This window comes from Pongo abelii, chromosome 16 (assembly GCF_028885655.2).
Source record: "Pongo abelii isolate AG06213 chromosome 16, NHGRI_mPonAbe1-v2.0_pri, whole genome shotgun sequence".
Classification (NCBI taxonomy): domain Eukaryota; kingdom Metazoa; phylum Chordata; class Mammalia; order Primates; family Hominidae; genus Pongo; species Pongo abelii.
This window is the reverse complement of record NC_072001.2, coordinates 71,851,594-71,879,450: the sequence shown is the minus strand read 5'-3', so window position 1 is coordinate 71,879,450 and position 27,857 is coordinate 71,851,594. Positions and strand designations below refer to the sequence as shown.

At 49.3% G+C, this 27,857-nt stretch overlaps 1 protein-coding gene across 5 annotated transcripts in view; it reads right to left on the bottom strand.

Annotated features, from left to right (window-relative positions):
* CORO2B (coronin 2B) overlaps positions 1-27,857 on the bottom strand; it is a 155,911-nt gene that overhangs the window by 25,515 nt on the left and 102,539 nt on the right. For all 5 annotated transcript variants that reach the window (XR_008513664.1, XM_024232773.3, XM_054531623.2 and 2 more), the window contains one exon: positions 13,679-13,795. Coding sequence is in view for 4 of the 5 variants with exons in the window: in XM_024232773.3 (XP_024088541.1) it covers positions 13,679-13,795 (117 nt within the window). In the remaining variant the exon portion in view is untranslated. The remainder of the gene's footprint in view (positions 1-13,678; positions 13,796-27,857) is intronic.

Sequence of the window (27,857 nt, the reverse complement as noted above, 5' to 3'; positions counted from 1 at the left end):
GCAAGACTCTGTCTCAGAAAAATAAAAAAAGGAAGAAAGCCAAAGGCAGGGCCAGGCACGGTGGCTCACACCTGTAATCCCAGCACTTTGGGAGGCCAAGGCAGGCGGATCACGAGGTCAGGAGATCGAGACCATCCTAGCTAACACGGAGAAACCCGTCTCTACTAAAAAAATACAAAAAAATTAGCCAGGCGTAGTGGCGGGCACCTGTAGTCCCAGCTACTTGGGCTGCTGAGGCAGGAGAATGGCGTGAACCTGGGAGGCAGAGCTTGCAGTGAACTGAGATTGTGCCACTGTACTCCAGCCTGGGCGACAGAGCAAGACTCCGTCTCAAAAAAAAAAAAGAAATAAAAAAAGAAAGCCAAAGGCAGACCAGAGGTCCTGGGAGCAAGGCTAGGAACTGGAGTGCCCCTCAGGGAATTCCTTGGACAAATTTTCCTTCTTGTTGCTTCCTCCTCAGACTATAAGAATGAGCATTTCCCTCACGTGTGTTCCCCCACAGAGCCAGCTCCTGTGGCTGTTGACTGGGAGGTTTCAGGGTAAGAAAGGCAAGTTCTGTCAAGGGTTTGGGGTCACCCTTGGGTGCACCATTCTCAGTTTCAGTAAATCCATTTCAAAAGCCCACTTGCGAAAAAGTTTATAATTTGGGGAGAGTTTGAAATATATTCCCATCCCCATTGTCATGCCCTTTGGTGGCTCCAACCCTCTAGTAAAATCCAAGACTCCTATACAGTCCTGTGAGATGGTGGTGGGGGGCAATTGGGGGAGGGAGTGATGTATAGGGGGCCCAGAATACCCCAATGTTCTTTCCTCAACAGGCCCTGCACCAGGGCGTTCAGGGATGAAGACTGGTCTGGAAGTGACTGAGAGGGTGCAGGGGGAATAAGCTGGCAAGTACATAACTCAGTAGTCACCAGCAAAACACATTCCTTCTGTCCCCAAATGTACTGTAGAAAGGTGACCCTGAAGTTGGGAGACTAATGCTTGGGCTAGACACCCACCTATCGCAACACAGACACGTAGACACACACACTTCTTTCTTTTTACCCAGAAGGGATACTATTACACATGTTCTTTTTCAACTTGCTTTTCTCACATAACAGATACTGGGCATCTTTCCACACCGCTCCATGAATATCTACCTTATCCTTTTAAGTGGCCAGAGAGGCATCTGTTGTATGACCGTTCCATGATGAATATAATCGACCTCTATTAATTGACATCTAAGTTCTGTTCACTTTTTTCCATGATTACAATTCATTCTATGACAAATATGCTCGTAATATAAGTTTGTGCAGTGGTGTGGATATTCTTGTAGGAAAATGGCTAGAAGTGTTTCATATTTTTTATAGTTACTGTAAAATTGTCCCCAAAAACTGTCCTAGTTTTTAACCCACAGAGTCTGAGATTGCTTCATTATGCCTCTAAAACTATACCTTTAAAAAACTGGATTTTTACCCATCTGATAGGTCAAAAATGCCACCTGTTGTTTGGATTTGTGTTCCTTCCATTCTTAGAAATACCGAGGACAGGCGTGGTAGCTCACGTCTGTAATCCTAGCACTTTAAGAAGCCTAGGCGGTAGCTGGGCATGGTGGTGCACGCCTGTAATCCCAGCTACTCAGGAGGCTGAGGCGGGAGAATCGCTGGAACCTGAGAGGTGGAGCTTGCAGTGAGCCAAGATTGTGCCACTGCACTCCAGCCTGGGCAACAGAGCGAGTCTCCGTCTCAAAAAAAAAGAAGCCTAGGCGGGAGGATTCCTTGAGCCCAGGAGTTCAAGACCAACCTGGGCAACACAGTGAGACCCCCATCTCTACAAAAAAGGAAACAATTAGCTGGATGTGGTGGCATACTCCTGTAGTCCCAGGTACTGCGAAGGCTAAGGCAGGAAGATCGCTCGAGCCCAGGAAGACGAGGCTGCAGTGAGCTATGATTACGCCACTACACTTTAGCGTGGGTGACAGAGTGAGACCCTGTCTCTAAGAAAAAAAGAAAAAAAATACCAGGCATCTTTTCTCATGTCTACTGGCTACCCTTGCCTGCACTTGAGCAGGAAGCTCAAAAGCTTTCAGACTCAAAGGGATGAGATCTTTGGGGGCAGAGGATTCCGTCTAGGGACGTCTCATACTGTATCTTGGTGCATAAGCGTTGACGGAGGTAGAATAGTTGCCCCTGGCCATCAAGAAAGATCTTTGAAACCAAAAGTCGAGCCTCATTAACTCCACTAACACCTCCCGAGGGCCTCCTATGAGCCAGCGGGGTGTGGTGTTGAACTTGCCCATGCCTGCTCTTGAGTAGCACTAAGTGGTGCACACAGACGGAGAGCCTGTGGGGCACAGAGCTGTTGGAAAGCTTGAACCCAGCTGTTAGGGGGACCAGGGTGGGAGGGTCTGGGAGGAGCAGTGTTGGAAGAGAGGATGTTGAACTAAGTTTAAAAAGACAGGTTGGGATGTTGGAAGGGGTGAGGAGGCAGAAAAATGCCCAGTGTGCGTGGGGTCAGGCGCAGCAGGTAGGGAACCTGCACGGGGGTCAGCCTGGCTCGTGTGGAGCAGGCTGGCTGGTGGAGAGGAGGCCAGAGGTCATGTGTGTCATATCTCGTCTCTGAGGCTCAAAGAAACCCTGCTTAGGCCCAGAGCCTCAGAAGAAAACTCTTTCCCAGGGCACCCTAATTCCTGAGCAACCCAGTAACTGAGGCATCTCTGGGTTACACCTATGTCGGGGTAAGGTAAAGTCACCTGGGGGGCTGTGGAGTGATCCCCAGCCCAGGCTCCAGTCTCACTTACTGGCTGAGTGACTTTGAATAAGCCAGTTAACCTGTCTTGAGGCTCAGGCTCCTCATCCAGAAAATAGAGACTGTACCTGTTAGAGGTGTGTGGGTTCAAGTAAACTGGGTACAGAGCTCTTGGAAGTGTGAAGCCTTCTAGATACATGAGCTGACATGCTGGGGTGACAGCTCTGCCTGGGAGCCTACGGGCTAAGCCCAGGGATGGGGGGTCAGGGTAACTGGTGTCTATGCCCAGGCGCCAGCCCCTTGACTGGATTCAAGTCTCATGGAATGAAGGGCTACAGATGGAAACCAAGAGAGCTGTTTTCACCAAGAACTGTTGGATGTAGGGTCTCAGGCAGGGCTTGGGGGACTCAGATGGATAAATATCCCACAGAGAGGGAGAGAGGTGCCTTGCTTTATCCCCATTTGTTACCAGCCACTTCCCTCCCTGGGTCCTGGTTCTCTCACCTGCACATTTACTTTTTTTTTGAGATGGAGTTTTGCTCTTTCGCCCAGGCTGGAGTGAAGTGGTGTGATCTCAGCTCACTGAAACCTCCATCCCCTGGGTTCAAGCGATTTTTTTGCCTCAGCCTCCCATAACTGGGATTATAGGCGCCCACCACCTCACCCAGCTAATTTTTGTATTTTTAGTAAAGATGAGGTTTCGCCATGTTGGCCAGGCTGGTCTCGAACTCCTGACTTCAAGTGAGACCCACTGTACCCAGCCTTCATCTGCACGTTTAGATAGTATTAGTTAATCTTCCAAACTTTTCTGCTTTGACATCGTTGAATACATTACCGGGAGAAGGAGACAGGCTCTGCTTGATCCATGGCTACAGCAAACAGTTGGCACCACATGCTACAGAGCTCAGAGGAGGAGCTGGAGTTCACAGTGGGCCTGAGTAGCTGGGAAAGGAATTCCAATCCCTTAGTATTCAAGGGATTTGTTGAAAACAAAGTGGATAAGGCATGGGAGGAGCCCTGTGGATCTGCTCAGAGGTTACTCTGGGAGGTTACTTCAATTCAACAGGAAACTCAGTAGCGTTTGCCAAACCGGATTTCTGGAAGGAAAGGGTGGGGAGAAGTGGCAAAACCACTCTCTCCAGCAAGCCCGCCTTGCTGGGGACTGTCCCCTTCACAGGTCCCTGGGTCAGAGCCTTGTTTAACTCTGTTACATTCAACCCAACAGAACATACCCAGCTCCTCTCTGTGTGCCAAACAGATTAGATACGGGGGAACGGTTCTTAGTCTCAAGTAGCTGTCAGTCCTGTTGGGGAGGCAGCAGACACTGCAGACAAGGCAAAGGCAAGGCAGCTGATAAGAACAGTTAATAAAGCTACAAAACCAACTGTCCCTGCACACGGGAGAGGGAGCAGCTGGCCAAGAAGCAAGAAGCTTTGTGGTCTGACAGCTCTGTTAGAATCCAGGCTCTGACCTTATTGGCTGTGAGATTTTCCCCAAGTTTCTTAGCCTCTCCGAACATCTGTCTTCACACCTGTAAGGATAATTATACCCATACAGCAGAGCTGCTATAAATACTAAGTAAAGATAAAATGTATACACTACCAAGCAGATGACTAAAGAATAACACTTAAGGATGCTTACCTAATATTAATTAAGGATCATACTCAAGTTTTATAGTGCTCAAACTTTAGATGTAATTGAGTTATAGTTTTCTTTTTTTTCAGACAGAGTCTTGCTCTCTCACCCAGGCTGGAGTGCAGTGGTGCAGTCTCGGCTCACTGCAACCTCCACCTCCCAGGATCAAGCCATCCTCCCACCTCAGCCTCCCAAGTAGCTGAAACTACAGATGCGCACCACCATGACCAGCTAATATTTGTATTTGTGTGTGTGTGTGTGTGTATGTGTGTGTAGAGACAGGGTTTTACCATGTTGCCCAGGTTGGTCTCTAACTCCTGAGCTCAAGTGATCTGCCCACCTTGGCCTCGCAAAGTGCTGGGATTATAGGCATGAGCCACCGAGCCTGGCCGAGTTATATTTTTCATGTGTACTTTGTTGCTCCCTGTGTAGTCAATACATACGATATGAAGTTTGTCTCCACTTTATGGAATGCAGCATAAACTTCATCTTTAAAATGCTTACATGATTATGGAGGGTCTGGTTGGATCTGCTTTCTGACACGTTGAGGGTCATGACTGCTAGTGACTTAGGCCTAGGGCTGTTAGCCCCTCTGATGACACTGTTCCTAAGGGGCAGAATTCTCCATTTAAGGGACCTGCTGCTTATTACACAGCTATAGCAAGCAGACAGTACCCACTGTCTGTATATATGGTATAGAAGTTTACAGGAGGAGTTGGAGTTCACCATGGGCCTAAACAGCTAGGAGAAGGTCTGATATCTCACCCCTTAGTAGCTACTTCAAAAAACAAACAAATCTGTTTTGGGGAAGTGTGGGGAAGAACAGGACAGTATAAGATACGGTTTCTGGGCTGGGCGAGGTGGCTCACACCTGTAATCCCAGCACTTTGGGAGGCCCAGGCGGGCAGTTCACTTGAGGTCAGGAGATCGAGACCAGCCTGGCCAACATGGTGAAACTCTGTCTTTACTAAAAATACAAAAATTAGCTGGGCGTGGTAGCGCGTGCCTGTAATCCCAGCTACTCGGGAGGCTGAGGCAGGAGAATCACTTGAACCAGGGAGTCGGAGGTTGCAGTGAGCTGAGATCGTGCCACTGCATGCCAGCCTGGTGACAGAGCAAGACTCCGTCTCAAAAAAAAAAAAAAAAAAAAGATATGGTTTCTGGGCTGGGCGCAGTGGCTCACTCCTGTAATCCCAGCACTTTGGGATGCGAGGCGGGTGGATCACTTGAGTCCAGGAGTTCCAGACCAGCCTGGCCAACATGGTGAAACCCCGTCTCTACTAAAAATACAAAAATTAGCCGGGAGTGGTGGCGTGGGCCTGTAGTCCCAGCTACTTGGGAGGCTGAGGCATGACAATCACTTGAACTCAGGAAGCGGAGGTTGCAGTGAGCCGAGATTGTGTCACAGCACTCCAGCCTGGGTGCCAAAGTGAGACTCTGTCTCAAAAAAAAAAAAAAAAAAAAGAAAGAAAAAGATATGGTTTCAGCTCTCGAGAAGCCTCCAATTTAGCTGTATACAGTACACAATCATTGGCCCCAAGATTTCCATCTAACCAATCCACAGAGATGATGCCTGGGTCCAGGAGCACAGTAACTGTGATGTCTCCTGCAGCGAAGAGAAAAGCTGAAGGTGTTTGCTTAGGGGCCAGGAGGCTCCTGGAGCTCTCTCCTCCCCGTTTCTTGTCAATCATTCTGTTCATTCTAAAAATTGAGCTTATCATCATTCACCTAAACAAGAGGTAGAATCTCAAAGTCTACCTTGATTCTGACATCTTCTGAGCACCGGACTCACTGTTTGCCAATATGGGAAACAAACTCCACCAAACCCAGGGAGGTAGGAGGGGCGAACTGAGGACCCAGAAGGAAGCATTGTTGAGCATCTACTGCTGTGAGTCCTGGGAGGGGGTTGCTAGAGGATGCATGAAGTGGTCGTTGTGGCGCTGGATGCATGAAAGGATAAGTGCTGCCTATTATTATTCTGACTGCTAATGACTGTCCTTGCACAGATAAGGAAATGAGGCCCACAGAGGTGAGGAAACTTGCCCAGGTGTCACAGCTAGGAAAGGAGGAGCTGGGATTCAAACTCAGAATTGGAATCAGGCAGACTACCCTCCTCCTCTCTTCCACACTCCTGCCCGTGCCCGTACCTGATTTTTCCTTCTTCCCTGGGCTGGACCCAACCCCCTGAGGAGGACATGATCTGTCCTTCTGCTTATCATGTTGGCCAGGCTGGTCTCAAGCTGCTGACCTCAGGTGATCCACCCACCTCAGCCTCCCAAAGTGTTGGGATTACAGGCGTGAGCTACCATGCCCGGCCTGGGCAAGTTATTTAAACTCTTGGGCCTTCACTTAAGGAAAAGAAAGTAACAGTTAATGTCTATGGAGTTCTTAGGGGACACAAAACACTTTTATATTAATCTAGTTCTCAGAGCCCGAGATGATCCCTATTTTACAGTAGGGCAACTGGTACTCAGAGGTAAAGAAACTAGTCCTAGGCTGGGTGTGGCGGCTCACGCCTGTAATCCCAGCACTTTGGGAGGCCGAGGCAGGCAGATCATGAGGTCAGGGGATCGAGATCGTCCTGGCTAACACGGTGAAACCCCGTCTTTACTAAAAATACAAAAAAAAAATAGCCAGGCATGGTTGCAGGCGCCTGTAGTCCCAGCTTCTCGGGAGGCTGAGGCAGGAGAATGGCCTGAACCCAGGAGGTGGAGCTTGCAGTGAGCGGAGATCGCACCACTGCACTCCAGACTGGGTGACAGAGCGAGCCTCCATCTCAAAAAACAAACAAACAAACCAAAAAACACAAAAGAAACTAGTCCTAGATCACAGAGCCTGGAAGTGGCAGAGCCAGGATTTGAACCTAGGCCTAGGGACTCCTGAGCCTGGCTGCTTAGCCATGGAGCCATACTGCTGCTTTCTCTGTGACTGCTACATCATTGGTGAAGACCCACTCAGCTCACTGGCCCCTCAGGGCTACCTTCTTTCTACGTCTACAAAAGTGCATCACTCCCTTCCAGCTCCAAGAGGTATTGGTTCTGGAGCTCGGGAGGTGGGGGCGTGCAGGAGGCAGGGTGGTGGGTGGCTTCTAGCAGGGCTGACATCCTGTCCATCCCGCCCCCAGCTCCTCAGGGAGGGGCATCATCTACAGGGTGAGGAGAGTAGACACAGGATGGAAGAGCTTGAATAAAAGGCAAAGGAAAGATGTGGAGCTCGGCCCACCAGCAAGAGGCGCCTGCCTCTTCTCCCTCCTCCCTCTCTCCTGGGATCGCTCTCTCCCTCTCCTTGAGATGACAGAAACCTCTCTCTCTCCGCGGCTGCTGGCCCCCAGAGAAGGGCTGGGAGCATGAGGCTTGGAAACCGATAGCGCCCTTCCCTGCCGCCTGCCAGCCGCCCTCCCTAGCTGCGGCAGAAGCTATAAAAAGCATAGCCTTCAACAATAGGTGACATCACCCAGCAGCGGAAAGAACTGGATTCTGCCAGATGCCAGGGAGAGTTATGGCCCCCAGCCCTCCCTTGGGCCCAAAGCCCCTGGGGAAGGGCTGGGTATGTTTTGCTGGATCCCTGGCGGGATGGAGGATAGACTCCAGAGGACCTCCTCCTGCTCAGGGAGGGGAAACGGATCCTGGGGGACGGGGATTGATTTCACTGGCGGTTGCAGGGTTGGGGGATATGGGGCAGGAGCTGGGGAAATCAGGGCTCGTGAAATCCCACCAGTGTCCTCTGAATGTTTTGAAAGACAAGTAGAGGGAAGTGGAGGGCTGGGGGTGAAACAGGCAGGCACTACCAGGGGAACTGGTCCAGACCTGCTGTGAAGAGCTTCCCTCTGGGCCCTTGTGGCCTGGCGCCGTCCCCAGCCCTGTATGTAGCACAGTGCCTGGCGCACACAGCAGCTTTGCCGACTGACCTCCCAACCCTGGGTCTGGATGTCATGTCTGGTGAGCAGCAAGTTGACCATTCCGGCTGGAATGGGTGGAGGGAGGGTGCCTCGGTGGCCGATGCCTCAGGTGCTTTGAAGGAGGCAGGGAGGCCGTGGGAAGGGCCCTGGCAGCAGTGCTGACCTCCTGTCCACCCCCTGGAAGCTGCAAATTCCATTTCCTTTATGCCCCACCACCTCCCAGGCTGCAGTGGGGGATGCCTCTCCTGTGCTTTCCCCCAGCACCCAGGTTGGACCCTGAGGAGAGCAGACGCTGTGATATAAATGTTGAGCGTGATGAATCTGAACTGTCAGCCCAGCCCACCATGGCCCTGAGACTCAGTTTCCTCCCTTGTTGAACCAGGGCCACTGGTGAGGGGCTGAGAGTGCAGACTGGGAGTCAGGGGACCTTCCTAGGACACAGGCTCCCTGTGTGACCCTGGGCAAGGCACCTCCCTTAGGGTCTCAGAGTGCGTCCTCCAGGAGAGGTTGGGATCCAGCCTCAGGGACCTGTTGGTTCCACTGCCAAGATCCCTAGCCCCAAGGCAGGGAGGGGCGGACACCCGGGTAAGATGGGGTTCAGGGCTGTACTTCTGGGGCAGCTGGCCTGGCAGCTGGAGCGAGAGCTTAGTTCCTCTCTGATCCAGAGACTTAATCTCCTTGTCTCTGGATCAGCAGCCCGGGCCAGCCCCTCCCTCCCTGTGCGCCAAGCCCGTGTCCCTTCCCTTCACTCCTCCAGCCACACCCCTCCGCTCTTCCCTTCTCTCCACTGATCTACCTGTATCCAGCTAGCTCAGGCCTCATGTCCTCCATAAAGCTGTCTGTGACCCCCTCCATCCACACAGGTCCCCTTCCTTGGTTCCCTGAAGCATGTAGTGTCTCCCATGCACCACACTCGGTGGGGTCCACTGATGCTCAGATGGCTTGAGAAGCACAAGTCTCGCTGCAAAGTTGGGCTGCTCACCCTGAACCCTAAGCCTTCTTTCCTTGGGTCCAACTGCCCTTCGCAGCTGCCCTTCCTGCCTGCTCCTCTCACTGACCACCACCCCAGGGCTCCAGTCACACCAGATGACTCTCCCTTTTCTAAGCGCACTGAATATGCATTCTCTCCAGGCCAAGCACACCGGATATACTGGGTCTCTTCCTGGGACTCCTTCTCTAACCGTTTTTCTGTCTGCCAGTGTCCTGCTTCTCCAAAGTCCAGCTAACTACCTCTTCTCCTCTCTGCACCTTGGTCAAAACTAATCTCTCTCTCTTCTCTGTGTGCATAGCCCTTTGCTTGACCTTGGTGGATGCAATGACCTCATTCTGCACCATGTTTTGGTGGGTGGGGTGGGCCCTGCCCCTCTGCCCCTCTGCCCCTCTACTAGGGGTGTTTCCAGAGCAGGAGTGAGATGAGCAGGCATCGATGAAGGGACAGGCATACTACTGGGCATAGGCTAACCTTCATCCTCATCACAACAGCCAAAGGGAGGTATCTTACTGTTTCAGAGACGAGCAAAACCGAGGCTCAGAGAGGCCAAGTAACACTCCCTTGGCCACCCAGATGGTAAATGGTGAAGCTGAGATTCCAGCCCAGGTCTACCAGATCCCACAGTTGAGCTCTTTGGACCCCAGCAGCCAGGGTGGTGCGAGGCATACCGTGGTCTCTCAGTCAGTGTGTGCAAAACTGAAGACAGTCTCTTGGCTCATGTGGCTGGGGGATGCAGCCTTATGTTTTTCTTGGACACAAACCATGGACGTCTTGTTTACAAGCTGGGGTCCTGGAGCATGAGGCACATATCAGGTTAAATAAGACACCGAGCTAGGACTGGTCAGATCCTTCTCACCCTGAGCCAGGCAGGAGAAATTAGGACCTGAGGAGGAACCTGGGTTGCCAGTGATTCCAGGAGCCCTGGTCTAATTATTCCCCCCTACATCAAGATGGGCACTGCTCATCTCCTATCTTAGCTGGGACCCTGGGTAAGACAGGAGCCGCTGGGAGAAAGCATTGGCTGTCTGTGATGAGGAAGCTTGGCAGAGCATGGGCTCTGCAGCGAGCAGGCCAGGTAAAATCCCTGCTCCTCTACTTCCTGGCTTGTGACCTACCTACCAACCCTCAGTTTGGGGGTGGCAGTGCCTGTCTCACGGAGTGGCTCTAAGAGCTAAATGTATGTGAAAGGCCCATCCCAGAGTGGGTAGAGGAGCAGCCCTGAGTTCCAGGGGCTACTACCTGCTGGCTGGCGACACCAGCTGGGGTCAGCTCTTCCCGCCACTCTCCCAGCACCCACCTCAGCAGGCAGGGACGGAGCCAGCTGTGGTCATCGCATTCCTTCTTGGGCTCCCTGAACCCAGGAGAGAAGGATGGGCAGCACCCCCACCTGCCCTCTCTCCCACAGACCCCAGGCCTCCCGTGCTGGCCACTGGGCTCTCCAGCCTCCACCAGCTCATCTGCCTCCTTCCCAACCCAGGAAGCAACCGGTGAATTCTCTGTGTCCCCCAGCTCCAGCACCTGTGCCCTTCCTTCTGCAGCCCTGGCCTGCCTATGTCCTGACCCCTGACCACTGACCCTAATTTGGTTCTGGGGCTGCTGAAGCCTGATGGACCATCTTCACTACAGGCTCTTGCTCTCTCTGCTCCCAAGGGCACTGCCTTCACTGCTGCCACTCTCAGGAGTCCTCTGTGATGGACTATGGGCTGGTCAAGCGGACTCCACCCTTCTAGTCACCTCCTCACCACTCTCCCATGTACTAGGTACTGTGCCAGCAGACCTCACCCCCAGCGTATGAACTGATGGAGACTATTTACTGTGAATCTCTCTTTCTTTGGATAACTGATTAGATGGACTATATTAATTTACTTGTTCATTTGTTTATCTTTCATTCATCCATCTACCCACCTGTCATACAGTCATCTATTTACTTATCCATTCTTTCATTCATTCATCTATCCATCATCCATTTACTCGTTCATTTCTGTATCCATCAATGTAGTCATACACCCAACAATCCATCCATCCATCCATCCATCCATCCATCCATCCATCCAGACAGCCAGCCATCCAACAATCCATCTGTCCATCAATCCATCCATCCATCCATCCATCCATCCATCCATCCATCCATCCAGCCATCCATCCAACAATCCATCTGTCCATCAATCCAACCATCCATCCATCCATCCATCCATCCATCCATCCAACCATCCATCCAACAATCCATCCATCCATCCATCCATCCATCCATCCATCCATCCATCCAACAATCCATCCATCCATCTATCCATCCAACAATCCATCCATCCATCTATCCATGCAACAATCCATCCATCCATCTATCCATCCAACAATCCATCCATCCATCCATCCATCCATCCATCCATCCATCCAACAATCCATCCATCCAACAATCCATCCATCCATCTATCCATCCATCCATCCATCCATCCATCCATCCATCCATCCATCCAACAATCCATCCATCCATCTATCCATCCAACAATCCATCCATCCATCCATCCATCCATCCATCCATCCATCCATCCACAATCCATCCATCCATCCATGCATCCATCGATCCTATCCAACACCTACTAAGCATTTATTAGGTACCAGGCCCTGTGCTGGATGCATGGGGTGCAGAACCAAATAGGCTATGGTCTCTGCTCCCAGGAGCTCACAGTCCAGTCTGGGAAGACAGAGAGACATGAGCTCTGAAGTTCGTTCCCATTCCAACATTCCTGAAAATCTGACCAGTACCCAGGCTCTGCCAGTGAGCACTAGGTAGATGCCTGTGGCCTGACTAAAAGGCTGGGATTTTCCTTTGCCTGGGAACACCAGGGGCTTAGGCTGATCCTCCTTCACCTGGGAACACCAGGCCCTCCTCACCAGCTCAGCTGAGGCTCTGAAATCTCCTCTTTCTTCCAAGCTGGTATACTGATGCTGCTTAGGAACAGTGTGGAACACATTATGGGACCCTCCCTCTGGAAGGCCACTGCCAGCGCCTCTGACCCTACCTCCACTGGTGAAAGTTGGTAGAGTCTGAGGAAGGAGTGGCCAGAACACAGTTTCAAATTTCACTTTCCCTGGATTCCTTTTTTTTTTTTTTTTTTTTTTGAGGCAGAGTCTTACTGTGTCACCTAGGCTGGAGTGCATGGAGTGCAGTGGCATGATCTCAGCTCACTGCAACCTCCGCCTTCCAGGTTCAAGTGATTCTCCTGCCTCAGCCTTCCAAGTAGCTGGGATTACAGGGATGCGCCACCATGCCTGGCTAATTTTTGTATTTTTAGTAGAGATGGGGTTTCACCATGTTGGCCAAGCTGGTCTCGAACTCCTGACCTCAAATGATCCACCTGCCTCAGCCTCCCGAAGTGCTGGGATTACAGACATGTGCCACCATGCTCGAACTCTTTTTTTTTTTTTTTTTTGAGACAGTGGCTCATTCTGTCACCCAAGTTGGAGTGCAATGGCACAATCACAGTTCACTGCAGCCTTGACCTTCCAGGCTCAAGTGAACCTCCCATCTCAGCCTCCCTTGTAGCTGGGACTACAGGTGTGCACCACCACACCCAGCTAGTTTTTTTATTTTAATTCAATTTTTTGTAGAGACGGGGGTCTCACTGTGTTGCCCAGGCTGTCTCAACCTCCTGGCCTAAGTGATCCTCCCGCCTTGGCCTCCCAAAGCACTGGGATTACAGGCGTGAACCCACTGTGCCCGGGCCACTTGCCCTGGATTCTTTATCCCCCTCTCTAAATTGTCTCTTTCCCCCTTTCCCTCCCATCTCTATTTCTCCTATCTGTTCTCTTCCTGTTCTCTCTGTCTCCTCCCTGATCTTTCTTACTTATCTCCCTTCTCCTGTTTCTTCTCTCTTCTCATTGAATGGTGGGACACATGGAGTTCAAATTTTGGGTCACCAGTGTGGGTCCTTGGAAAAATCAGGACGCTTCTCTCAGCTAAGTCTCCTTTCCTAGAAACCACGACTCAGAGAGGACAAACCAGATGGTACATTTACCCTGCCCAGCCTGCAAAGAACAGGCGCTCTTTTCCTCATGCCCATCCAGTTCCTTCCTTTTCTCCCTCCCTCCTTGTTCATATTCTTTCCCTTGCCCTTCTTTAGAGAGCATAGACAAATGCTGAATCACACGCTTAATTTTTAAATTCTAATTCTCACCTACAAAAGCAACACCTCCAAGCTCAATCACACTGAAAACACAGATCTGTGGAATCCAGCAGGGATTTGCTCCCTCGGTTCTTTCCTAGCTTCCATCTCCCCCACATCGTGGGGCTTGCTGGAAAGATGACAAAGAAGAGGGAAGAAGGGCAAAGGGTGAAGGAGGAGGGGAGGGTAGGAAGAGAGGCCTCCAGAGTAAGCAGGGAGGGGCCTGAGCCCACCCTCCTCCGGGAGCACCCCTCCACTCACCGACGTGTCCTCCGAGCACGAGGCAATGATGTTGTCGATGAAGGGGTTCCATTTGATATCCAGCACATTGCCCTGGTGGCCGCAGACCTTGGGGTAGTTGGGTTCAATCCTGCCTGTCTGCAGAGGAGAAAGAGAGAGAGAGAAGGAGATTAGTTTGATGGCCCTGGGGTGGCCTTGAATGGAGCGCCTTTTTTCTGGGCCTTTCAACTGGACTGGAAGGTCCTTGAGGAATCACCTGTGTTTTATTTTTGTCTTTGGGCCCTGCTGGGCCAAGTCAGGCTGGGCCACATTGCTCTGCGGCTGTGTCCTCCCCAACACTGAATGGTGCAGGGAGGCCACACAGCCATGGTGGGGCAGGCTGCTGCTCGTTCATATACACCTCTGCAAATGAGGAAAAGGTGCCCCTGCATCAAATAAAAGTGTTTAAAGTTAAGCTGTTACTACCCACTGGAATGACCAGCCTGATGGGCAGCAGCCCTGGTGGCACACACACAGGCCCACGATCTGCCCAGTTCACGCACACCCAGACGCTGGGTGCACCTACTCTCCCTGGGGCCCACACTCCCTGCTTCCCCCAGGGCACAGTCAGGTTTGGGTCAGGAGGAGGCTCTTTCCTGCTGCTCTGGGAGTCAGCGGAGAGGCCTGAATCTCTGGGTCCACCTATACACTCTTACACGAGCCATTCTCTCTACGATATGAATGAGCATCCTTGTGCAGTGTACATCTTGAACACCTGTATAAAGTGCCCTGTGGTTGAAAGCATAGTCTTCGGAGTCACACAGGCCTGTGTTTGAATTACAGCTCTGCTGCTTTTTAGCAGTGAAAGTTGTGGCCTTAGGAAAGTTAATGAACTTCTCTGAGCCTCGGTTTCCCCTCTCTAAAATGAGAACAGCAATGTCTACTTTTTAGCATTGTTGTGAAGATTATGTGAGCTAATATGCTTAGCAAAGCACTTAGTGAAGAGAATATCAGTAAATGCTCAATATATGACAGCACTTATTATTGTACAGCTTAGATGACACCTCCTCCAGAAAGTCCTCCCTGATCCCTTAGTGGGTGAAGATCTCTTCCTCTGTGCTCTCACAGCATTCTGTGCTTCCCTCCATTATAACACAACCAAGCTGGGCGCGGTGGCTCACACCTGTAATCCCAGCACTTTGGGAGGCCAAGGCGGGTGGATCGCCTGAGGTCAGGAGTTTGAGACCAGCCTGGCCAACATGGAGAAACCCCGTCTCTACTAAAAATACAAAAAGTAAGCAGGCATGGTGACACACGCCTGTAATCCCAGCTACACGGGAGGCTGAGACAGGAGAATCGCTTGAACCCAGGAGGCGGAGGTTGCAGTGAGCCAAGACTGTGCCGCTGCACTCCAGACTGGGTGACAGAGCAAGACTCTGTCTCAAAACAAACAAACAAACAAACAAATCACAACCAGATCTGATTTGCAGTTTGTTTCTGTTTGTCTGTGAGCAACTGAGCACAGAGTCTGTGTCATCCTTGTCTCTGAATCTCCAGCCCCTTACAGGTCTGGTACCCAGTAGGTGCTCAGTCCATGACTTCCTGGGAGGGGGTGAGTCCACAAAAGGATGGAACAAGGGGTGTGGATGGGTGTGGAAGAGCTGTTCCATGTTTAGTGGCTACAAAGGTGGCAGAGAAGAGAGGGGGAATAGGCAGAAGATATGCTTCCGTCTCTCAGGTCTTTTTCATGCTACTTTTTTGGGGAGTTTGGAGGAAAGGAGGCAAGGAGGTTTCTCCAGTTACGGCCCATCTGCTAACAGTGGGTAGGAGGTCAGAAGAGAGGGAAGTCTAGGAGGTTATACCGCTGTCTCCTTCAGATTCCTCATCAGAATAATAAGGAGGAGGAGAACCCATTTCTGCCAAGCCCTTGCTACTGCACATGCCTGGCACTTCCCAGTGAGATGAAGAAGAGTTATTTCAGAGTATGTGTCCTGCTGTGACCTCTTCCCCACCACTTCCTGCCTGCATCTCTGTCGGCTCATTTCCAGATCGTTTGATCTTTTGCAACAGAGCCATGGCAGGACGGGTAGAGGAAAAAACAGGACTGGAGAAAATGGCAGTGGTATGGAAGATGCAGAATGAGGCAGAGAAAGAGAGGGGAGAAAAGCCTCAGAGGCTGGACTCAGGAGAATTTCACTGATGTTGTATGTTGTGGGAAAATTAGAGGATAGAGAAAAAGGATTTGGAGAGTGTTGATATCAGTTACAAATGGGCTTCCTTTCAATATTCTATGAAAGATGCAGTTAGGTTTAGAATATATTTTAAATTACTTTTGGGCTGTTAGAATATAATTTTTTAGGCCAGGCACGGTGGATCATGCCTGTAATCCCAGTACTTTGAGAGGCTGAGATGGGTGGATCACCTGAGGTCAGGCGTCTGAGACCAGTCTGGCCAACGTGGAGAAACCCCATCTCTACTAAAAATACAAAACTTAGCCAGGCATGGTGGTGGGCACCAAGTAATCCCAGCTACTTGGGAGGCTGAGCCATGAGAATCACTTGAACCTAGGAGGCGAGGGTTGCAGGGAGCTGATATCACACCACTGCACTCCTGCCTGGGCGACAGAGTGAGACTCTGTCTTCAAAAAAAAAAAAGGAAAGTTTTTTAATTTTAATGTTAATTTTTTTTAATTTATTTGCTTTTGAGACAGAGTCTCACTCTGTCACCCAGGCTGGAGTGCAGTGGTGTGATCTTGGCTCACTGCAACCTCTGCCTCCCGGGTTCAAGCGATTCTCCTGTCTCAGCCTCCTAAGTAGCTGGGACTACAGGTGTCAGCCATCATGCCCAGCTAATTTTTATATTTTTAGTAGAGATGGGGTTTCCCTGTGTTGGCTGGTCTTGAACTCCTGACCTCAGGTGATCTGCCTGCTTTGGCCTTCCAAAGCCGTGAGCCATTAAGCCCAGCTGAATATGATTTTTTTAAAATGAGACTCTAAGCAGAAGCTGGGTCACATGTGACTCTGAGATTTATTAGGGTTACACATGTTATCTTTAACTCTGGAAACAACCCTGTTAATTAAGTATGAGGAAATTAAGGCCCAGAGAGGTTAAGCTACTTGCCCAAGGTCAAGCAGCTGAAAGCAAAGCTGGGATTTCCACACAGGTGTGATTCTCAAAAGTGAGTGTTCTTGAACCCTACTGGTCATTGTTAGCCAGCTCCCCTCCTGCAGCTCAGACTTTTCATGGGCAGACAGGCCCTGCATCATCTGCTTCCACAGCTCACTTACTCTCTGACAGAGTCATTCCTTCCATCTGATCGCAAAAGCTGCATTGGAGTGTTCCCTGAGCAGAGCTGTGTGCATTAAGTGTTTGGCACCCAGCCCAGCCCAGGCAAATCTGAGAGGCACCGAACCAGTCAATAGGTGGCCAGTCAATAGGTGGCCATCAGATAACAGGAGCTTCTAGCCAGCAGCCCACGGGTGATACACTGGAGGGGCAGGTTAGGCAACATCACCAGAACCTATTCAGAACAGAGAGGAGCCTATTTAGAAGAAGGAGTGGCCAGAGCCCTGCACTCGGGAAGGAGATAAGTCTTTCTAGAGACTGCTGAGCTCCATTGCTTAAAAAAAAAAGTTTGAAAACCACTTTTCTTTTTTTTTTTTTTGAGACGGAGTCTCGCTGTCGCCCAGGCTGGAGTGCAGCAGCACAATCTCGGCTCACTGCAGGCTCCGCCCCCCGGGGTTCACGCCATTCTCCTGCCTCAGCCTCTCGAGTAGCTGGGACCACAGGCGCCCGCCACCTCGCCCGGCTAATTTTTTGTATTTTTAGTAGAGACGGGGTTTCACCGTGTTAGCCAGGATGGTCTCTATCTCCTGACCTCGTGATCCGCCCGCCTCGGCCTCCCAAAGTGCTGGGATTACAGGCATGAGCCACCGCGCCTGGCCGAAAACCACTTTTCTGTAGAGACATCAAGCAAATTTTAAAATGCAATTATTAACTCCAAGAAAACATGTTGTCTGAGAAAGCTAATGTAGGCTGGGCACAGTGGCTCACACCTGTAATCCCAACACTTTGGGAGGCCAAGGCAGGTGGATCGTTTAAGCCCAGCAGTTCGAGACCAGCCTGGGAAACATGCCAAAATTCCACCTTTACAAAACATATACCAAAAAAAATTAGCTGGGAGTAGTGGCACACACCTAGAGTCCCAGCTACTTGGGAGGCTGAGGTGGGAGGATCGCTTGAGCCCAGGAGGCCTAGGCTGCAATAAGTCATGATGAGGCCACTCTCTTCCAGCCTGGATGACCGAGTGAGACCCTGTCTCAAAAAAAAAAAAAAAAAGAAAGCTAACGTGATCACATTGCTTAATGCTTTATGTACAATATTTACATGATTGTAATAATGTAAAACCTGAATATTTATATCTTAAACAAGAATCGTGCTATGCTGTACTGGGAACACAGAGGCAAGGAAAGTGTGTATGTGTGTATAGTAAGAAGGGAGACAGAGCTGGAAAAAAGCTAGAGCTTCATTTTCCATAATAGGGAGCCAATAGGCCATGTCTAATATTTGAAAATCAAGATGCAGTGGTAAAAGCATGTAATTAAGAAATATGGGGGTAAGTGCAAAAAGAAACAGCTAAAACCAGAGTAGGAAATGCAGGGGTATCACAAGACAGGACAGGGATTGTGGCTCTAGGCAGTGGTGGGCTGTAGATGATTAACAACTGGGTCTCCAGAGAAAAAAAGGCCCTGATTCATAGCGTTTGCCAATTTTGTTAGTGTAAATATTCCCACGATCACTGATTTCAGGCTAATGCCACCAAATACAGAGATAGAAGAGGCCCTCGGCACACTATTATAGAATATTTCCACTATGCAAATGTAATAGGCACAGATAACCTCAAGAACACAGATAATAGTGAAATAATTGGGAAGTAATACATTTTTAATATTTAGTACTTCTGCTTTTACTATAACTTAATTGTAAGTTTATCCAATGTAATTTATAATAATGGCTCTGTTTAACAACCAGCTTGTAAAACTCCTAAATTCCTAAAAATTTTACCAGTAGGCTCTCATGAGCCAGCACAAGCCAACCCCAGCACATCACTTTGCAGTGCTACAGGCCGTAGAGTATTATTAGACCTTCTGACCTCTGCACATTTATTACTTTAACAAACATAAAAATTAAAGAACAAACAAAATGCCTCTGCCAAATGTTCTAAAGGAAGCTGATTGTAAATTTTTTAAAAATGTGAACAATCTTCTCCCCAAGTCCCACGTATGCCTCTGTTGTACAAGTTACTGTTTCTGTATAGGGAGTGTGACCGGAGACCAAACTTGGTTCTGTCTGTTGCTAAAGCCTGGCTCCTAACTGCTACACAATACTGTTTTCTCATGCTTCATACTAATACACTAATACACTAACACCAACACTAACACATGGCTACTGATAATATAATAGCATATTAATATAAACACATTTATATGGATTTACAAATATAATCAAATTTAATCCTCATAACAAGCCCATTTTACAACTAAGAAAACAAAGATTTAGCGAGCTTCTATGGAGTCAAGATTTTTCAGTGTTACATGACTGTACAATGACTGTTTAGAGGGTTGGCTCACAGAATTGTCCCAGGGGTAGGGTTCTCAGAGGTCCAGGGCTCTAACGTGCCATCTGGTTAGAGAACCTCAGAGAACTTCAGTCTCAACAGACCTGGGGCAGAGACCTTGCTGCCTGGGGTGGAGGGTGGAGGAAGAGACCTATTCTTTGGAGTCTATAACCCTTAGGGAGATCTTCACCCTGTTCTTGTGGGCATTATCCTGGAGGGCTCACAGAACAAGTCCAGCCCTTCTTTGCTGGGACAGACCTTCAATGTCAAATGTTGAATGGCAGCTGTTGTGTACCCTGAGTCTTCCCAAGGAAGAGCTCGGGGCTGGGGATCAGGTTGTATCTCAAATACACCCTGTGTGCCAATGCCAACGGACAGAGTTATTGGCAGATAGGGTGTCTTTGAGATACAACCTGATCCCAAGCCCCAGGAGAGGGGCATGGACGCCCTGCTCCAGGATGAGTGGGAGTGTGAAGTAGGGCAACTTCTCCGGAGATCCATTTGACAGAACTTCTCCAACACTTTTAAAAGGTTCATGACCTTTGACCAATAATTCTGCTTCAGGAATTTACCCCAGGGAAATCAACAGAGAAGCACACTAAAACAGTCACTGCCATGTTATTTATCATAGGGACAGCAATGGGGACATTGTCAAAATAAATTACAGTACACCCATATAATGGAATATTCTGAGGTCATTTAAGATCATATATTCAAAGAGTATTTAGTGGCATGAGCATTGCTAAAGATCTACACTTAGTAAAACAGAATCAAGTTCTATACAGTTTGAGTATCCCATATCCAAAGTGCTTGGGACCAGAAGTATTTCAGATTTTGATTTTTTTTTTTCAGATTTTGAAATATTTGCATTTTACTTACTGGTCGAGCATCCCAGATCTGAAAATCCAAAATCTAAAGTGCTTCAAAGAGCATTTACTTTGAGCATCATGTTGGTGATCAACAAGTTTCAGATTTTGGAGCATTTTGGATTTTGGGTTTTTGGATTTAGAATGCTCAACCTGCATATAAAAGGATCCCTATCTAAAAAAACCAATCTATAAGAAAATACATCAGAATGCTAATAGTGACAACATCTGAATATTTGAATATTATTAGCAGCTTCCAATTCTAACAAACATATAAAACTGTTATTAAAAAACAGATATTATTACAGAAAACACACCTCCCATAGCCTTGATTGAAAAATATTCCTCTCTGGTTTCAAGCAAACAGGTCTTAAAGAAATAGTATGCAGACTGGTGCCTACCAGATTTGCATGTTTCAAAAGCTTTTGTGCAACATAAATGTATTTGTTCATACAGGTTTCTCTACACCCTTGTTACCACATGGATGGTCTGGAGGGTGCTATGGCTTGAATATGTTCCCCAGAGTTCATGTGTTGGAAACTTAGTCTCCAATGCTACAGTGTTGGGAAGTGGTTATAAGAGGTGATTAGGTCATGAGGGCTGTGCCCTCATGCATGGATTAATGTCTTTATCTTGAGAGTGGGTTAGTTACTGTGAGTGGGTTTGTTATAAAAGTGAGTTTGGTCTTCTCTTGCTCTATCTCTCTTGCCCTCCACCTTCTGCCATGGGATGTCACAGCAGGAAGGTCCTTGCCAGATGCCTGCATCATGCTCTTTGACTTCCCAGCTTCCAGAACCGTAAGCCAAACAAATTTCTGTTTATTGTAAATGTGCCCAGCAACATAAAACAGAATAAGACCAGGGAAAACACATCTTTGAAATTAAATAAAATTATATAATTAATTGAAAGTGCATTTCTGTGTGTGTGTGTGTGTGTGTGTGTGTGTGTGTGTGTGTGGCATGCACTCAGGCAGCCATGGCCGGGCCCTCCCTTGGAAAGGCTGGCAGCATGGTGAGTCCACGGGTGTGGCTCACCCAGCAGGCTGTCCAGGGGAGCAGTGGGTGCTCTCAACCCCTGTCCAGGATTTATCTGAACCCAGTGAACTGACTGGGGATGAGACAGTTTCAAACCAACCTGCATTGCAGCTTCAGCTTCCTAGATTCTCCCATCACTGCAGAGCTGAATTTTGTACATGGAAGCAAAATGTTTTCTTACCTAGAGAATCAGCTTAGCGAGGCAGAAAGAACAGACTGAGCAGGAGGTAGGATTTCCACACCCAGTTCTGGCACTCACTGGCCCAGTGACCTTGAACATAACCCCTGGCCTCTCTGGGCTTCCCAGATTCCCAGACCCTGGTTTGATACCCTTGCTGCTTTTTCATGGCTCCCCTTTTTACTTTATGAAGCAAGACACACCTGCAACCACAGAGTGCCATGCTTCCGGTGTACCAGCACAGAACACAGGAATCCACATTGAGTCCACATGAGAAAGATGTGGGATGGCAATGCCAGAACAACCATGAAGAAGGCAATAGTGATAACCAAAGACTATTTGATGAGTGAGTGCAAAGTGCCAGGCCTTGTGTTAAGCAATTTTTTCATTTTTTTATTTTCATTTTTTTTTTGAGACAGAGTTTCACTCTTGTTGCGCAGGCTGGGGTGCAATGGTGCGATCTCGGCTCATGGCAACCTCTGCCTCCTGGGTTCAAGCGATTCTCCTGCCTCAGCCTCCCAAGTAGCTGGGAGTACAGGTATGTGCCACTGTGCCCAGCTAATTTTTGTATTTTTAGTAGAGATGGGGTTTCACCATGTTGGCAGGCTGGTCTCGAACTCCTGACCTCAGGTGATTCACCCGCCTCAACCTCGCAAAGTGCTGGGATTACAGGCGTAAGCCACTGTACCTGGCAGAGTTAAGCAATTTATATACATTTAAAAATTTAATCCTTGTAACGACCCTATAAGGTTTTATTAAATCCTTATAGCCCTCTGGTAACAGTTCATTTTATGGATGAGACACTGAGCTCTGGGAGGCGACTTGCCCAAGGTGACTTGTCTGGGAAGTGAGGAGCTATCACCTGCACTTGGCTGTCTGCCTCTAAGGCATCTCTGCTATGCTGGCTTCTGTTTCAGGATGTAGATGAGACACCAAGTAAACCAGGGAGGAAAGTCGTTAGAAATCAGTGTAGGAAGCCGGGCGTGGTGGCTCACTCCTATAATCCCAGCACTTTGGGAGGCTGAGGCGGGCAGATCACCTGAGATCGGGAGTTCGAGACCAGCCTGGCCAACATGGAGAAACCCCGTCTCTATTAAAAATACAAAATTAGCCGGGCGTGGTGGCACATGCCTATAATCCCAGCTACTTGGGAGGCTGAGGCAGGAGAATCGCTTGACTCGGGAGGTGGAGGTTGCGATGAGCCAAGGTTGCGCCATTGCACTCCAGCCTGGGCAACAGGAGTAAAACTCCGTCTAAAAAAAAAAAAAAAAAAAAAAATCAGAAGTAGGAGCTCAACATTTCTAGTGCGGTTCCCACAACCGGTTGGCGGCAGCTCAGTTGTGAAGCCCCTTAGATTTGTTCTTGGAGACCCTCCCTTCCTACTCTTTTTCTCACTCAGTCTCTCTCCTCCGCCTAGAGCTTGCCAAACTTGGCTATATTTTAGAATCACCTGGGAGTTTAAATAATCCCAATGCCCAGTGAGCAATATCAGCTTAATTATCAGTTAAATTATCAATAAAATAAAGTGGTTGATTAATTAATCAAACAATTAAATATCAATTTAATCCCAATATCCGAGAGGCAGGAGCCAGGCATTGGTATTTTTAACAGGTTTCCCAAACTGATTTCAATGAGCAGCAAAGATTGGGAACCACTACCCTAGAGGCTCCATAGCCTGCTGGGGCCTGGGCCTCCTGCCTCCTGGAGCAACTGAAATACTTGTGCATTCTAAGAGTTAGCAGCTGAAGGTTAGTCTTGTCTCACATTAGGGAGGGTGAGCAATTAAAAATATTATCAGCTGGGCACAGTGTCTCACGCCTGTAATCCCAGCACTTTGGGAGGCCAAGGTGGACAGATCACCCGACCTCAGGAGTGTGAGACCAGCCTGGGCAACATGGTGAAATTCCATCTCTACTAAAAATACAAAAATTAGCTGCATGTGGTAACACGTGCCTGTAATCCCAGCTACTTGGGAGGCTGAAGCATGAGAATTGCTTGAACCCAGGAGGAGGAGGTTGAAGTGAGCCGAGATTGCACCCCTTCACTCCAGCCTGGGCAAAAAAGTGAGACTGTCTCCCGAAACAAAATTAAGAACATTATCATGCACATTTAATACAGGCTTATTTGTAGAAACCACAAGTAAAGCAAATAGGAAGACAGAAGTCACATTAGGTGATGAGCATGTAAAGGAGAACCCAGGGCAGTGGATCATGCTGAACCCAGCAGATGGGTGATTTACTGCTGGAATCCCAAGCCTCAGTATGAAAGATGTTTTTTCATGGGCCACCCCCATCATCACTTTCCCTCACTGTGTGCTGCCCCATGCATCCCAGACCATCTGATTAGGTTGCTTATAGTCTTCTTGGCTCTCTCTTCTGTGACTGGAAGTTGATATTAAAAGAGAGAGAGTCATTATAAAACAGGTATTGTAGTCCTTCTCTCCCAGAGTCCTGGGCAGAGATCAGGCTCCCTGTGTCCCAGGCTCCTGGGCCTGAAAGAGGCTTTGCCCCCAACTCACATTTGCACAACCCTCAACACTTGCACAGACATTATCTTAATTAGTGTTACCCAGAGAAACTAAATAAGGACACTTGCCCCTGGTCACACCACTTGGCAGTGACAGAACCAGAATGAGTTTATGCAGGTTCAGAGCTCTGAGTACCACTGTGGGACGGGAGGCGGTCTCATGTTCCTAAACATGGATGTCCTTCATCCAAAGTGCTGCCTGCTCCACCGCAGGGTGTTCCCTATTTTCCAGTGACTGTCGCCAACATACACATGTATATGCTTGCATGTGCAAGTGAACACACACACACACACACACACACACGTGCACGCCATACAAGCTCCTCTCCTGTGGTCCTTTCTGCCCTGGCCTCTGGCTGTGTTCTTTCTCTCCCTCCATCCCAATCAAGACCTACTTGTCTCATGTCCCCTATTTCAGGACCCTGCTTGCTTTGGCCAATTAATCAAGTAAGCAAAAGCCTTCCAAGGAGGACTGGGGGACATTGGGTTAGTCCATTTCTCCTTGCGGGTCATCTATGTACATATTGACAGAAGCCTTTTAGAGAAAGCTGCTTGGCCCAAAAGTGTAATCTCCTGGGGTTTTTAGACTCTCAGGCAGACTTCTAGGACATCTATTTTGAGTCAAGGGCTTTATTCACTCTAGAGCTGGCAGGATTTCTGAAGTGGGCCCACTGGTTTATCTCCTTCCCTGTAATGTCTGCTCTTTTCAGTTCTCTCTCCAATCCACCTTACACACTGTTGCCTAATTTTCCTAGGATGCAGCTCTGATGAAATAACTCCCATGCTCCAAAATCTTCAATGGCTACCTACTACCTAGACCTTATAAGCCAAACTCCTTATCCAGGCATCAGAGCTGTTGTCATCCCAGCATGCTCCTGCCTTGACCCTCTCCCTCCGTCCACTGCCCATGCCATGCCCATGGTTATACACCTCCGCCTCCAACGCTCCTTCCGCACTGAAGGACCTTGGGTTCCTGGTTCATCCTTGCCACCAGGCTGTGAGCACCATGATGACAGTGGTCTTGACCAAGGCCACACTCTCTTGCTGAGAGGTAGAACATGCTCTGCAGGGAGGGAGGTGAGGCAGGTGTGTCCTGAGATGGTGAAATCCCTGCTTCCTAGCATTCGAGGCCTTAAATGTGATGGGCAGGGATACTGCAGAGGGAAGGTGAGGCTCCCAATATCCAGTCCCACCATGATGTCTCAATATCCTACAGTGGGGGGAGGGGGTGGTGTACAAAAACTGTAACTGTTGGAAATGTGAGCAGTGGCAAAAAAAAGTTACATGACAGCATCTATGCAAATTGTGGAAAAAGCACATTTCTGGTTTAGGCAGAAAATCAAAAGAAAAGGACAGTGCTTGCACCATCTCGAGGCTGTCATCACTAGCATTGGCTTTCTCCTCCCCCGCCACACAGCCATGTTCTCCAAGGAGGTGGGAGAGCTGGGGACGTGGGGTCTGGACCAACAAGGGAGTCAGCTCTAGGGTCTTCAGTATCATCCCATGGCTGGGCCCCAAACAGGCCTTCGTCCTTCAGGCTTCCCACCAGAGGCTTTCCTGAACATCAGGAACCCCTCCCTAGAGGAATCTACCCCAACTGGGGGTGGCCTAGAGAGAGAGATAGGCATGGAGGACCCTGGGCAAGTGGAGCTCCGTCAAGGTCAGGAGCAGGTTCCTAAGTCTGCCCTTTGCTTTTTGGCCCAGAGGCCTGGGTTTCTGCCATACCAGGGGCCCTCTCAATAGAGGACCCACCAGAACTTCTCCTGTGTGCAGGGGCTGCTGCCAAAGTATAAAAACCCCTCCTTCTGTTTGCCATCTGGCCCAAGGAACGAGGAGGGAAAAGAGGACTCTCCCACCAGGTGCCCTTCCTGTAATACCCCAATTCCACGCACCTCTCCTGTAGTGTGAAAGGAAACTCGTTTTGAGTTGTGATTTTTGCCCAGCCCACCTGGGATTTGGGGAGCATTACTAAAGCACTGCTACAGCAGAAGGGCAGCAGCCTGGGATTCAGGAGACCTGGGTTTTCATCTCAGCTCTGCTGCACACTGGCTGAGTGGCCTGAATCTCTGTCTCTCTAGGTCTCAGTCTCTCCCTCTGAAAAGTGAGACATTTTTGGTGGGCAGGGATAATAAACGTGGTATCCTTGCCCCTCCTGGGGTTTCTGTATCTATAACAGGCATTGCCAGTCGCTCACTGAGTCCTGCCTGAGCCCAGCAGTCCTCAGCACAGCATCTAGGGAGTCCCTACCAGTCGATCAGAGAATGTCAATCTGGGGCCACGTGATCTCTTAGAGCCCTGACAGCTGTAAACATCCTGAGCCCCTTGCTAAGCCTCTGAGACTCCCTGTACCTCTCTGTAGTCAGAGAGGATTCCCAGAGGCCTCTGATGGGTTAATCCCCACAAATGCCTTTACATCTGCTCCTTCCTCTCCAGGTGCACCCTGCCCATAACCTTCCTGAGGCACTCCAGTCTTCTAATTGGTCTCCACGGTGCTGGTCTTTTCTCGAACCCCAGAGCAAGATCGGCCTTCTATAATTATTACTTTCCTTGTGCAACTCTTCCAGAATCTTCCATGGCATACGTAACTATCTGTAGGATTTTTTGGCAGTTGGGCATCCAAGCCCCCTTTCTGATTTGGAGGACTCTCCCACTGTGGGCTGTCCTGGTGGGATGCAGTGCCCTACCATGAAAGCTGAAGCAGGGGCTCCTCCTACCCAGGGTCCTCTGCTGTCCAGGGACGGGGCATGGGACTGGGTTTGGCCAATCAGACTCCTACCCAGGGTGGGCTGGGACTGGGCCCTCGGGAGCTGTCTTGGTGCTGATCTGGTTCCAAGTCTGGTTCTCCACTGTCCCATCTCTAGCCCTTTAAATCTATGAAGCCCCTAAACCCTTTCTGCGTAAGAGGACTGGGGTTGGGGGTGATTTCTGTTGCTAGCAACAGATAACCACATCTGTGTTATCTCTGCTTCTCAGCAATGTCTCCACTTTTCAGAGACAGAAACTGAGACCTAGAGACAGAGATTTGGGCCACTCAGCCAGTGTGCAGCAGGAATCCTGACTTAAGTCAGCTCCCCTTTCTCCGTCTTATCAGATCTGACTTACCTGCCTGGCCCTCGAGGAGCACGCACACCCTGTTCCCAACCCCACCTGCCCTCTAACCTTATTCTTCGGTTTGCTCAACCCTACAGGGGTCACACTTCTCAAGTGTGACAGACCCAATTTTAAATGTGATGTCTCAGGTCCTATGAAAATAGTGATATCTCACCTAATCCCAATATTTGGATGACCACACTTTTCCCAGACTTCTTCTCTGACAGAAACACAGAACTTCTCTGCCAGATCATGTGTGTCCTAACCCTTGGTTTGGGAAAATATGGCCCCCAAATCAGGGTGCTCCTCACTGGCCCCCTCCCTACATTCGTTGTGACACGGTCCTTAGAAAGGCCTGCTCCTCTGGGCTTCTGCACCCCTCAAGAGACGCCCCAACTCCTGCTCCCACTGAGACGATTTAGTGCACTTCACATCTTGTGGTCTTCCTTTTCCCTCAGCTTTTCTTTTCAAAAAAAAATTTTTTTTTTGAGATGGAGGGAGGTCTTGCTCTCTCGCCCAGGCTGGAGTGCAATGGCACGATCTCAGCTCACTGCAACCTCCTCCTTCTGGGTTCAAGCGATTCTCCTGCCTCAGGTTCCCGAGTAACTGGGATTACAGGCACCTGCCATCATGCCTGGCTAATTTTTGTATTTTTGTAGAGACAGGGTTTCACCATGTTGGCCAGGCTGGTCTAGGACTCTTGACCTCGGGTGATCTGCCTACCTCAGCCTCCCAAAGTGCTGGTATTACAGGCATGAGCCACTGTGCCTAGCCCCTTTTCTCTAAGCTTTTCAAAGCCCTTCTTCCCACAGCATTTGTGATCATGCTGGCTATCATTTACTGAGGGCTTCCCATGTGTCAGACCTGAAGCCAAGTGTTATTTCAATTTTTCAGCACAATAACCTTACGA